Source organism: Strix aluco, chromosome 9 (genome assembly GCF_031877795.1).
Source record: "Strix aluco isolate bStrAlu1 chromosome 9, bStrAlu1.hap1, whole genome shotgun sequence".
Classification (NCBI taxonomy): domain Eukaryota; kingdom Metazoa; phylum Chordata; class Aves; order Strigiformes; family Strigidae; genus Strix; species Strix aluco.
In genome coordinates, this window is record NC_133939.1 from 31,746,511 (window position 1) to 31,760,565 (window position 14,055).

At 41.7% G+C, this 14,055-nt stretch overlaps 1 protein-coding gene across 1 annotated transcript in view; it reads left to right on the plus strand.

Moving 5' to 3' along the window:
• WWTR1 (WW domain containing transcription regulator 1) overlaps positions 1–14,055 on the plus strand; it is a 73,748-nt gene that overhangs the window by 49,812 nt on the left and 9,881 nt on the right. The window contains exon 3 of the mRNA XM_074834468.1: positions 9,598–9,797. Within this exon, the coding sequence (XP_074690569.1) occupies positions 9,598–9,797 (200 nt within the window). The remainder of the gene's footprint in view (positions 1–9,597; positions 9,798–14,055) is intronic.

The following is a 14,055-nucleotide window of genomic DNA, read 5'->3' on the forward strand; positions in this document are numbered from 1 at the left end:
AGCGGAGTGTCATTTTCATAGTTTCAAAGGGAATGAAATGCAAAAGCTGAAGATTGCGTGAAACAAAAGTAAAAATAATTTAATAAATACTTTAAATAATAATGGTCATCAGTAATTGGTTATTAGCATTAAAGCTCCAGTCAGGCAGCTCCCACCATTATGTGTTGTAATTGATTTGTTGTTAATAGTGCTTACAGAGTAAATCTCTAACCTTTTGACTTCCTGTTAAATCGTAGCTTTGATGCTGCATCTGCAGGTTGTTCCTTTGGGTTTTTTTAAGCTTGAATCATCGAAGACAGGAAAGATTACTTAAATGTGAGTATCACAGAACTTAGCATAACAGTTGAAACTGTTGAGAAATTTCTGTATAGCTATTTTCAGCCCAGAAATCTGAATAAAGGAGTCTCTGTGCACTGGGATAGTACAACTTTTTGGTTTAATACTTTACAGATTTTTGGAACAAAATGCACCAGAACTGAAAAGCAGCATTTTTTGCTGACCTTGTTGGAAGGCTAATGCTATTTCTGGGAAATAAGTGAAACAAGCAGTTCTTTGTTGGCAGAAGCGGAGAGAGAAAAGGAGGGGAGCCTAGTCTTTTTTTTCTTCACAGTGTCGTGACTAAGTCAAAACTGTAATATGGCTGGGTTGGTTCATTCTTTTTTTTTTTAACCTCTATAGGCATTTGTTTTTCATCAGACTGTGTTGCGTGACACCTGATGCTGGCTGGTTCGTATGTATTAGGCTCTCGCTGCCTATAAACAGACTAGAGAAAAAGATCCACAGTTGCATCCAGACACTTCTGACACTAAAATAATAAAAATTTGTACAGTCAGTTCAACGCATATGTCAGAAACAATTTACACTTGCATGTTTTGGCTTCTGCAACTTGCAGAGTCTCTTGCCCACAAAATAATCCTTGGGTAGTATATATCCAGAAAAGTCATCAACAGAAAGGTCTCCTATAATATCGGAAAACCTAATGCACTAGAATATCAATTTAAAAACAAAAGTAATAAAATTTTTTTTTCATTTTTCATCTAACTGTAAAAAGAAAATTACATAGGTCTAACTTGAGATGTGAACTAAATAGTTGTAATTCCATGGACTGCAATGAAACTGTGGCCACATAGTCCAGGTTTGGAACTTAGCTCCACATTTTTACTCACTTTCATTTGAGCTGGAAAATTGTGTAATGGCTGTTTATTGGAGAGACTTACCTCATTTTGCAAAATAAATTTGTTTTTCCCCAAGAGAACTGAATTCAAGACCACTCTGAGTCTGTCTGCTAGAATGGTGACTACTTTTCACCTGCTGTGTTATATCCAATCTCCTTTACTGCAAAGTGGTAGATGTGATATTTTTATATTTTTCCTGTTTGCAGGACCTTAGAAATGTTACACTGGGCATGCCAAACCCTGCCTAGTGAATTTAAGCTTACTGAAGACAAGTTGATTTTCCTTAGTTACCCTTTGACCTCTCAGAAACAGTCCAGAGGTCCTAAGGCTCCCCAGACCACAGGCTGAAAAGAGTTGTTGAAGTGTCACTGATTTATTAGTTGAGTGTCATTGTACTGAAATCAGTATTCATATTGGGTAGTCTAGTTGGAGCATGAACGGCAGGTTGGTTTTTTTTTAACTCAAACTCCATTATGTTCCTCATAGCATTCAAATACAAATTCAGAATTCAAATATAAATAATAGCAGATATTAATAAAATTGCATAAATAGCACAACAGATGTGCCATATGGTTATATCATAAGGAACAGAGACTGGTACAATGTCATTGTGTTGTTAAGTTGCTCACGAGTTGACACAAGACTTTCCTTTGACTTAAACCTGTAGTGCCAAAGAGTCACCAGCTATTTTCAAAAACGGTGTTGCCGAACTGTTCAGTACAGGAGTTCAGCTGACTGGTTACAGGAAGAGCAGTTAGGCAGAAGACTTTTCTCAAACTAAGCCTATGTATATACCACAGGGGTAATTTTTCCATTGTTGGGATTCTTTTCATTCCAACTAGTGTATTTAAAGATTCACTATTAATCGAAATCTAGACAATATCAGACATATCAAATATGCTTAAAGGTATTTCAGGTACTATTATTTTTCTGTTTTCCCCCTGCATATCATTGTAGTTCTACCCTTAAGAAAAGCAACTTAACTGTTTATTCAAAAAAATTTTTTTCTTGTTGTTTGAAGAACTCACATAGTGAAAAATGCAAAAGCAGTGAGAAGTCTTGGTCCTGTACTAACTGTATCATCATACTTCTCTGCACTTCTTTTGAGGAGCCTGGAGTTCTGCCTGGATGCTGGGTTTTGCCCAAGTAGGTAGTGTTGCAGGATAAAACCTGCCTGACATTACATACAGTGTTGTGCATAGCAAATACAGAGAGGGAGGGGTATAGAGGAAAAAAGGAGACCGTTTTAAGTGGTTGTAAGTGTTGGCACAATTATATGGGAGAGAAATGTGACCACAGGTTTTAATGCTGTCAGATTCTAAATGTGACCACAGATTTTAATGGGTCAGATGCCCAACACCCTACTCTGCAGACTAAAAGACAAATATCTCGACTTGGTGTGTCGATTGGTTCTTTGTACACCGGGTGAAGAACCCAGATTTGGGACAATAAAATGCCATCTCAGTGCCTCTGGAGAAGCCATGCTGGATGACACAGGGGCACCACTGCGCTGCACTCCCCAGAACACCTGGTTCTGGAACCGTGTTGCAGAGACGGTTCAGATGTGCCTGCACGCATCTGCAAGGTACAGGAGGATTTATGAGTGTGGGCTTTGCACCGCGTACAGGCAAAGCTGCCTCTAGACCTGGGCTGGCCCTGGTGTAGGCAGGACTAACCCAGGCCTGTTCGATGCAGCTGTTTGCATCAGTACTGAAGCTCACCCACGCTCTGAACAAACCCTATAGATGACACTTGGGAAATTCACTGCATTTCACTCCTGGCTTATCTGGAGGGTATCAGTGCTGGATGCTGTTCTTAGCACCATAAACAGGAAGAACTTTTGTCTTGGGTAAATCGGGAGCCAATACAGTGTCTTTGGATTGCTTAATATCAGAAGTACTGGACTTGCTTGTGCAATTGCAGACTTCACTGGAAAGGGCTGACGCCAACAATCACTGCCTTTACACAGCACTGTGAGATGCCCAAGGGTATCTCTGGCACCAAAAATTTTAAAGTGGTTCTGTTCCTCACAGTTGACTGTTGCGTACAGTCAGGGAATTTTCACCATTATCTTCCTGTGCTTACCAGACTCCATTCTCCGTCAGCCCATTTCTTTCTTAACTCACAGCTCCTTTAGCTGGAGCTCATGTACTTGCTCAGCACTACTGGCTTTTACTGCCTTCATTTTCCTGGGTGTTTCAGTTAGATTTTCCCTGGCACTTGAAGACTTTTTGCTGTCAGTTATCAGTTATATCATTTTCCTGAGAGCCACAGTCATGCTTTTTATCAACGTTTCCTGTCTTGAACCAGAGACTCTTCGTGCATGTAAGATTACCCATAAGTTACACTACAGAGACAGTATCTGCTACATCTGTATTACTTTGGGGGATTATTCCTGGTAATACTGTCTCATTCATTTTTGTACACTTTTCCCAGTGAGATAATAAAATCCTTTCACCATTTTCTCATGTTTATCTTCTGTGGCCAGTTCTGTATACCAAGTGAGATCTTTATGTTGCTGGCTCTGTGCTCACAGCGTATTGATGCTCTTTTGCAGGCAGTGGGTCTTTGAACCTTTTCCTTGTACTCTGTCTCCTCAGGAGTACATTCTACACTTCTCTCTTGTCCTGGAAAATGTGTTGCTTTGTGTGATGCCCCAGTCGCAGACGAGCAGGCGTGTGTGCACGTTCACACACAGCCTCAAGCCCAAGAATTTCTACCAGTGCGAGTCAGCTGGTTTCTGCTCAGTGCGGAGGCTGACCGGGAGCCAAGCAAGCAGGGAAACATGACACATATGAAGGATTTATCTGCTGCCTGTGGGTATTTGCTAGTGCACAAACCGTGTGGAGTTTTAGTGCCCAAATCACCTAACGTGTGCTGAGGTAAGTGGCAGTGGCTGCAGGGTGGCTGCTGGCTGTGGGGGAAAGGAGCAAGCACTTCATCTTCCGTGCACAGCACCTCTTTTGGCCTCATGGTTTATCCTGCGGGAGCGTTTCAGACTGCAGATGATACACTGCGTTTCCTGCGGCCCAGGCTTCAGCAGCCCCCAGGAAGGTGATGGGCAGGGCTTTTCCAAAGTCTGGAGGACCATCTGGGTAGGCTCTTCTGCAGAAGATGTGTTCCATGTGCCATCACGTGTGAACTGCTGGTGCAGAAAAGCCCTGAAATTTAACACTTTAACTGAAGGCTTCCTCATAATAATTTTCAGTGCCTTTCAGTGGAACCAATGCAAAAGAGCACTTGCAAATCTGCCATGATTTAATTACTTTTCAGCCAGTTCCCATAGTCAGCTGTTTTATTACTGTACACATAACATTTTGACCCTTAGGATATATTTTTAGAGCAGCTGAATGCAGCAGTTGTTGTGGGAAGTGTTGTAGAATGCCCCAGTTTTTCGTTTCATTTTGTTTTCTGTAATAGATATAAAAAAAGAAACACCTAACAGTCTCGTGTTTTGTACTATTTTTATTTCCAGTTAATATTTGTTTTGAGCTAGGTTAGATTAACTTAATATGCATTATATGTGTGTGCACACACCCAAAAACTAGTTTTGACCTCACAAAAGTAGACCACATATGTCCTAAACTCGCTTATGAGACATTATTGTGATTGCACTCAAGAATAATTCAAGTGGAATGATGCTGTTACACAGTTGGTATGATCAAAACCTGCGTCTTAGCATCTGTGTATTTATAAACTAGTTTTGAATGATAGTAAAGAAAGAAAATTTATTTTATTTATTTAATGCTCCATTTTAAGTTAGACGTTACAAACATACTCTATCCAGATACCCTGACAGAATTGTCTGTACTTGTTTGAAAGCACAGATACGTGACTCCTCTACACTCAGTGTTTCTGACTGTCTGGTGGGGGCTGCTGTGGAAGCAGGTGTCTGGTATTCAAACTGAGTGGAGAGTTACATGAATCCCTTTTCTTCTTGAAGCAGTGTGTGCTGGAGAAAGGTGTGGTGTCAGTGGGTTCAAATGACATTGAGTAAATTTGTCTCTGTGACTCAAATCAATGTTTCTTTGAAAGCCATTTTGAACAGATCTGTTTGTCTGTGGACCTGTGTCCAGAGATTCAGACCTACAGACCTCTGAGGAGAAAGGCATGGACAGAACGAGGAGCGGAGCCCACCAGTGCAGGTGGTGGAACTGACTGAGGATGGCTCCTACCTACTCCTTTGCCTTCTGTGCAGCTCCTTTGCTGTAGCTATGGCTTTATCGAACCCAGATGACATAAACAACTTTTTTTTTGAGGTAGAATGGACTTTTGTTAGAAATAAGATCCCATACTTATGACTCGCTTGACTTGTAGGAGATTCAGTGTGATGTATTTTCTACACTCCTGATGTATGGTGTGGGAATGCTTACTTTACTTATTGTACTGAGCTTCCTGTACTTCCTTGATGGTATGTAACAATGGACAGTATTGCTTGAAAGAAAAGTAATTTATTCCAAGATAGGGAGTTCTTTGGACCAAAATATTCTGTTTGTCCCCATGAGAAGAAATGAGAAGGGTTATTGGGGACCACAGCTCAGGGAGAAGTATTCCTCAGCATTTGCATATTGCCTTGTTCTTCTTGTATGTATAATTTAATCTGTGATACAACGTGGGTGCAGCTCAGCTGATGAAGGAAAAGGGAGTATTTGATATAGCAAAGGCAACAAATAGCCGTGACAAATCGTACTGAACTCAGGCCCTCATGCAGAGTGTATCCCAGACACGCCATACAGGCTGTGAATCTTTACTTAACTTTGCCTGGTTCTATCATTTGCATGTGCTGCTTAGATGAAAGCAGTTTTCTTATGGAGAACTTACTATGTTGTGATAATCCTTCAGCCCGCCTGGATTCTTAGCAAGGTTGTTCTGTTCACTCAACCATTGACATGTCAGAAATTTAAGCACATGCTTATGCGTACAAGAAGAGTTAAATTCCTGCCTAAGTGCTTATGGTCCTGGCAATTTAACACCAGATTTGCACCGATAAAATTTATAGAATTGTACGACCAATATTTCTTACTTATTTTAACGGGAATAAAACTAGATTCACTGCATTTTAAAATGTGGTTCCATGTATTGTTTTCCTATCGTGGGAGTGGTTTGATTTCTGCTCCCAGCTCTCATTCCTGACTTTCCCCTCTCAGCACTGCAGCTTGCTAACCTTTCTGGGATTTCACCACTGAAAAGTTACTGACCAGTGCGGGCTTTGGTGCATCTTTCCTGCAACCAGCTTATTTTTCCCACCTGGACTGCTAGGTTGGTTGCATGTAGCAGTTTCATGGCTACCCAGTTACTTTTGCTGGGAACTGACCTAGCCAGAAAATATCTTCTTTTTTTCCCCGGGCAATTTTTAGTTTGCTGTGTGGCCACAAAAATGCCTTTGCCAGCTCAGTAGAGGGGTAGCATGTGGGCAGGAACAGGCAGCTGGGTGTGGAAGAGGTGATAAATGGCAACACTCTGGTTTCATGTGGAAGCATGATGTCATCTGTGTGGATACAGCTGTTTGTGGACCACACATCAACTGAATTCGTGAAAAGGTTATATTACTGCAGGGCTGCTTTTAACTTGGATTATTTCTTGAGCTGGATTTGCCACTGAAGCTAAAATACCATGCAGCTGCACTCTCAAATGGTTCCGTAGTCTTTCTGTGCTGGGCCTGTGTGGTACTGGATCACCCAGAAGGAAAAATTTGATTCAGATCTTATGTGAGCGCATGTAAATGTTTCTGCCAAACGAAGCAGGGCAGAGTTTATGCTGGCCTAATGCCTGTGTACCTGCGTTACTTCAGTTGGAGAAAGACAAGACAGTACCTGATCTGGCAGAAGGCTGGATAGCATAAAGTCAACCTTTCAAAAAAATTTTTAGCTTGGAACTGGCAGAGTGAGTTAAGTTCAGCGTTTTGCATTGTATGGGTGTCGTACGCTTGCTGTGCCGTGTCGTGCGAGGTCAGACGTGTACACAGCACAAATATGCTCAGGTCTGAGAAGCACAGAACTGAGTTAAGATTTCAGCTCTCATACGGTAAGAACAATGAGTGAAAGATAAAAAAGATGATACAAATCTTAGTCCTTTGGACAGAAAAATACTGTATCTCTTCTAGAGAGTATTTTAGTATCTGGGGTGTTCTTGTTAAAAGGTAAGAGCTTTGTGAGTTATCCATTGCCCCATTAGTGAAAGAATCCTTTCAAAAATGTCAATTAATTTTTAAAGCAGTATACGTCTACCATTTGTAATCCAGACTGGCTTTAGGTACCGTATGTGTGTTTTACTGGAAACGTGAAGGTGGGGAGAGAAGAGAAGGAACTGTTCACGCTGCGGTTGACAAAAGGTATTAGGTTGCATTGCTGGGAACTGATACATTTTACTCAAAAATAAAAAGGAGGTACAAGTGGAGGCTATGCAGTTTCTCCTCCCTCTGTCTTATTTTCCTCCTGTTTTTTCCAAGCCTGTTGCTAAGAGGGAAAAATTTCTAGAGAGCAGGGCTGTTTCTGTTGCCATGGCCAAGTGATACCTGCTGTCAAAGGTGCCAAATGATTATTTTAGTTTTGTGACATGACTACCAGAGTGACCGTGGAGCTACACAAAAACTTGCAATTTCTTTCATAACAGTTCTTTGAATGAAAATGCCCAGCCAGCAGAGTTCTGCTCTGACTTAGTGTTTCTGAATTGACCAGAAAAGATTATGTTGATTTAAGTAACATTAACAGTCTAAGCAACATTAACTGCCTGAGCAGCAGCCTTCTGTTGGCAAGCGAAAGGGTTTAGCTGGGTGACATGGGTTTAGCTCAGGTTTGCTCACAAAGGGTCCCGTTTCTCACCTGCCAGTTATGGAGTTACTGCCCAGAGGAACCTTTTGAATCTCCTACCAAAGGTGGGGAATTAATGGGTCATTTCCAAATCTGAATACCTTAGCAGGTAAGGTTTCAGTTGTTAATCAAATGTGCAAAAGACTGTAGTGGTTTTCTTTGTATGACATCAACTATACAATATGGTGCTTGCATATCCAGAGCTCAGCAAGAGTTACAAATCCCTCTGTTCTGTTAAATCTGGTCTAAAATCAGACACCTTAATCTGTAGTTTATTAGACCTTTTTCATTTGCAAATGGAACCATGAATTGTAAATTCAGCCTTAGCTGATTTCTGTAACTTATGCCAGGCCTGAATTTGGTGTCTTTTTTTGGATTAATTTTATACAGGCTTCTTAAGAACTCACTAAACTCTGTTCTTGCCTGATGTAAATGTAAAAGCAGCACTGGATTTGGGCAGTTCTTTCAGTACAAGATTGATAAAGATTTTTGCTGAGTTTGATAATGAAAGTGGTATAATGTATTAGCAACTTGCCATCACACTGTTTCGCTTTTGATGGTAATTCTCATGCTGTGAGCTCAGATAGTGAACTTTACACTGACTGCTTCCTGAAACGCGGAATGGTGGGGCCACTGGGAAAAAAGGGCCGTGTTTGTTCAAAGGAGCCAGACATCCGTCAAGAACAGTTAGCAGTGATTCTCACTACTTTGCCTTTTTGTTTATGAATGTGGTGCAGATTCAATTTAATTATCTTTTCCTTGCATTTCACCTGCTTTGAAAAAATAAGTGAAAGTATGTTAAGGATATTAGGGAAAGATGTAGCTTCTGATAGTTTCTGGTGTCTTTACTGCGTTGCTGTTGTAACTTCTGACAGTCCGGCTTGTTGCTGGATCTCATTAGATGCACTTTTTTTCTTCAATTACAGTTCTCAAGCTGCTTTTCATTACTGTAATGTGTGAGTGCCTGCGAGGTAAGGAGTGCTTAAAACACTTCCGCAAGAGACAAGAATACTGTTAACCCTCGTTTATAGCTGAGCACACAGAGACTGTGACTCTCATGTGGTAATCCAGCAGGGTCCTCCCACGGGGTTTGCTTCTTAACTGGAACTGGAACATCTCTCCTCTGCGGGTCACTGAAAAAAGTGTGCATCTCCTTCATAGTGGTGGGAAACACACACAGTGCTCCTTATTTATGCTGGTAGTTATTCTTACAATAATCAACTTAGATCTGTCAATAAAGAAAATGTTACGATTGAAAACATTTTTACTAGCTTATTGCATATTCTAGGCACACGCTTGTAGAGAAAATCTCAGTTAAAGAAACTTGCATGTTATTTACTACATACCATTAGGTAAATATTTGAAATACCAGGATGAATACAAATACTTGCTGTAGTATAAGTGTTCATGTTTTATACACATTTGAAATATCAAAAATAATTTATTAAGCAGCTGCTAGTACCAGATCTTGCCAGATGGAGGGTTATCTCAGTCATTTGAAATACGGTCATTCTAATAACTCTACTGTAAATGAGCAACATGTGTCCTAGGCCCTCTGTCATCTTAAAGTACAATTCTCCTTCACCAGCCATGATTTATTTTCCTTCCCACAGTCATGAATCACCAGCACCAGATAGCAGCCAGCACAGCCCTGTCGCAGCAGAGCCGCCCTGCCCAGGCTCCACAGCCAGGGTTGCTGAACCTGCCTGGCGCACTGACCGCACAGCAGCAGCAGCAGCAGAAGTTGAGGCTTCAGAGGATCCAGATGGAGAGGGAGCGGATCAGGATGCGCCAGGAGGAGTTATTGCGACAGGTAATGCCAGGGATGCTCTTACTTTGTTCAAGAGCCTTTAGTTCAATGCAGCCACATTTTTGCCAGGTACAATTAGTAGATCCGTTACTTTATGTCAAGAATAACCGTTGGTTTAGGTAAGGGTAACCAAAAAGCTAATAATACAAATAGAACATTTCATTTCTTCTCTAAACTAGCACTGAACAGAACACAAAACGGCCTTCTGTCAGGAGTTACAGACCTGGTGTTTTTCTTACCAGCTATAATAGTGTTGCAAGGACCAATTGCTGTTCTGCATCTGTTTATAAATCTAGAGCAACTATCACTGATTAATTCTTAGTTTAACTTGGTTTGCATAGTAGTTCATGCTTCACTGAAGATAGAGGCAGAACATACGGAGTTGTTCTTGACTCTGATCCCAACTCTATAAGCACCCTTTGCCTTTGAATTAAATAAAATCACATTCACGTCTTCCATGAATACCTCTGATCTGGAGACTTTCCAGAGGTGGTTCTTTGTGGATATTTTGTTTATTGTTCTATTTTCTAATTTCAGCTCTATATAATGACTCATACCGTACAAAATAGATATGTAACTTCCTTTACACTAACTTAAGGAAAAAAAACCTTTTAACGAATGTGTTTCTTCTCTTATGGGCAACTCCACTGGTGATGTTATATTTTGCATGACATATTAATCAGCTACCTTAGAGAAAATAAATAACCTGTTTCTCTTAGGAACAGTGTGAATGAAGTACATGCTGTCAAGAATAACACCATTAGTGGTGGCCTTGTAAATGCTGCAGTTACAGTTTTAAGTACCTTTAAAAATGGTAACTTTCACAAAATCAGAGACCGACAGACTGTCTGAGGCTGTCGGGGAGCTCTGTATGTTGTCTGGTCCAACCCCCTGCTCAGGCAGGGCCACCCAGAGCCCCGTGCCCAGGACCATGTCCAGACGGCTTCTGAACACCTCCAGGGCTGGAGACTCCACCACCTCCCTGGGCAGCCTGTGCCGGTGCTCGGTCACCCGCACAGTGACAAAGTGTTTCCTGGTGTTCAGAGGGACACTCCTGCGTGTCGGTGTGTGCCCACGGCCACCGGTCCCGTCCCTGGGCACCCCTGGGAAGAGCCTGGCTGTGTCCCCGATGCACCCTCCCTGCTGGGGTCTGTACTCGTTGATGAGATCCCCTGAGCCTTCTCCTCTGCAGCCTGAAACAGCCCCAGCCCTCTCAGCTGTTCCCCGTAGCAGAAGCAGTGGGCCCACATTCTCCTACCCTTCCTGTTGCCACCTCAGTGCTGGCAGAAGCCCTTCTTGTTGTCTTTGACTCCCCTGGCCAGGTTCAATTTCAGCTGGGTTTTAGCGTTCCTAACCTAATCCCTGTGTGCTTGGACAGTGTCTCTATTCCTGACAGGTTAACCATCCTTACTTCCATCTTCCGTGGAAATAATAATTTTGTGGAATTATTATTTCATGCTTTCAGTCCTTTTGCCTTTGGGATTGTACCATAATTTGTGGTTATTTTAGGGTAATATTTGTTTAGACTGTATTTAGAAATGCAGTGTGACATTTCTTTGCACCAGGTGAAGCATGTTTATGACTGGGCTAATGACACCAATTAGCTGAACTTTTCTGATGATTTATTAGAGAACCATAAGTTTCCGTAATGTTTTGAAATGTTAGTGACTCGTGTAAAATGCGAAAAAAAGCCTAAGAAAAATCCTCACGCTTAGATGCGCTCTGAGGAGGAACAGCAGAGAGTATGTCATAGGTTCGCTAGCCACAAGTAAGTGAGGAGTGATGCACTTTTTCTTCCAAGTAAGTGAGGAGTGATGCACTTTTTCTTCCAAGTCTGGAGGATAATGAGTGAGAGAAAACACATCCGTGATGAAAACAGACTGGAGCATCTCGGTGACCTCTGGAAGGTTTGTGGGTAGCAAAGAAAGGGACACATAAATCTCTAAAACCTTTAGGTCTGACATAGTCTGGATGATCAGAGCCCGTGTACCAGAAAGGAGATGTGCTCACAAAGGATTTGTCATCTTTCAGAGGCAGCAGTCATGAAAACCTCAAATTAATAACCAGCTTTTTGGTTTTCTCTCTGCAGCCTTTGAATGCTGGTTTTGCTAAATATGTTGGGTTTTGAGTTTTTTTAAACATGCTATCTCAGTAATACTAATGGAGGAAAAGGTCTTTAACGTTTGTAACAATTAAGAATTTGAGATGCTCTTTTTCCATGCTTTTGTTTCAGAAGAAATAATTTTTAATTGCCAAATTTACCAAAACATCACTTTTCAAAAAGTAATAATAGACATTATTACAATCACTCACCAAATTAAAGATTATTACAATTGTATTGAAAGTGCTTTTTTTTCTTCATATACAGAAAATGCAGTTTGATGTGGGTCTTAATACAGATTTCTAAAAACAGGAATATGATTGTACTTTTCTTCCCATGTACAAACTGTATGTGAGTCATATTTCTCCCCAGCTACACCACTGGAACTTTCGTAACTTCATCTTGTGCAGACAGAAAGACCAAACGTAGTATGAATACATACTATCATGTAGCAGGCTTTTGTAAAAGAGAGATTGATAACAAAATGAGAATGGATGTCTGACAAGTAGAATCACAAAAATATTAGTGAGAATATTTGTAAAACCACTTTACAACAGTGTATTTGCTTCATTTACATTTTTTACTCTTTTATCTCCTTCCTCTAAATATATGTGTAAGAACTTAAAAAAAATGCTTAACAGAAGTAATTAACAAAATTTAATACATTTTGAAACTGTACAGCACCATCTAGCTGCATTTGGAAAAAAAAAAAAAAGCTTTAAAATGATGTGGTTTTACAGTTCCTGCAGCAACACTTGGCTATGTGCATGCGATGGTTCCCGTGGTCTGATGAACATCGGTGCTCGGGGCTCTGGCTGAGCAGGGGGGACCGCAGACAGGATTCCACTAAAGTTTCTGAATTTTTTTACCTGCTCATGTCGGGGCTGAATTTGACTTTCATGGTTCAGACCTGAGTCTGGAAACGGTACAGGCACCAGCATCTTGTGCCCATGTTTAATTTCCTTAATTTTTGGGAGTTCTATGATGATACGTTACCTGTGCGTGCAGAACCGTGTTGACAGTGGTGGTCTCTGACCTGAGCAGCGATCTCAAGTCTTTTGCAGACCTTTTCCTTTACTATCAGGAGCTCAGAATGTGATAGAGATGAGTGTAGGGAGAGAGGGGAGATATCTGGTATGAGCATAGTCATAATTGTCAGGGTGTTAATAACGTGCTTAGCTATCTTTACTCTCTTTGGCTCTGTTCTTGCTTCAGGACAGGAACAAATTAAGCTTCAAAACAGTTGTGCCATTAACACCAGGGCTGGTTTCCCTGCTCTGCTGACTGGTTTACTGTGAAACTAGCAGATGCCCAGCACTCTGCAGCTGTGCTGTACTTACTCAAGCCTCCAGCTTACTGTGCCCGGCACCACCCCGCACCAGTGGTGTTTGGTCAAGCTCCACATTATACAAAGCAGGACACTATCACTTTGCATTACTGAAGCTTCCAGAACTGTTGTATCTCTTAGGGAACAACATATTTATCACCCAAGGAAAGCAAGATGCAAAATCCATCCTTCCTCACAGAACTTTGTGAACGTGCTGCCAGTAACCTGAGCGCTCCTGACCCTGGCACCCAGGAAGAATGTGACAAATCCCTCTGGAGTCATCGGTGTTTGAGTACAGTTACTCCTGTCCTGACCCTTCACTGCTGCTTTTGCTTTTGTAGTGTAACCCATCCAAGGGAAAAACGCTGAGTAAGTGTGCCTGCTGCTGCTGGCAACTGCGAGGAGGCACGGAGAGCTTGAGTGAGAGGGGAGGAATTCTTTCAGTGGGTCACAAACCTCCTTTCAGCCCGGCAGCAGCTGCGGGCACCCCGCAGCCATTCCTGGCCGCAGCTGCCGGGGTGGAGCGGCACTCCCACCTGGGAGGAGTATGCAGTTTGGATCCTCTCTGCTTGGGGAGTTCGTTTCCTTCTTTGTCCTACTCTTCATTTAGTTGGTAAAGCCTCTAGAACTGCATACCGAGTCCAGGGAAGGAGGGCAGCGTTTCAGAAAGCCAGTATGATGGCTTCTATTTAAATGTTTCCTTACTCAGTTTTGTCATTCAGGAAAGAGTTAATTTTCTTTCTTACTGATTTGTTTGTGTCAGCTTTCCAAAGGGAAGGGGAGAATCTGCTTGCTGCTCAAGAGCTTCTTGGAAGTAGTTAGAGGTGATGTCA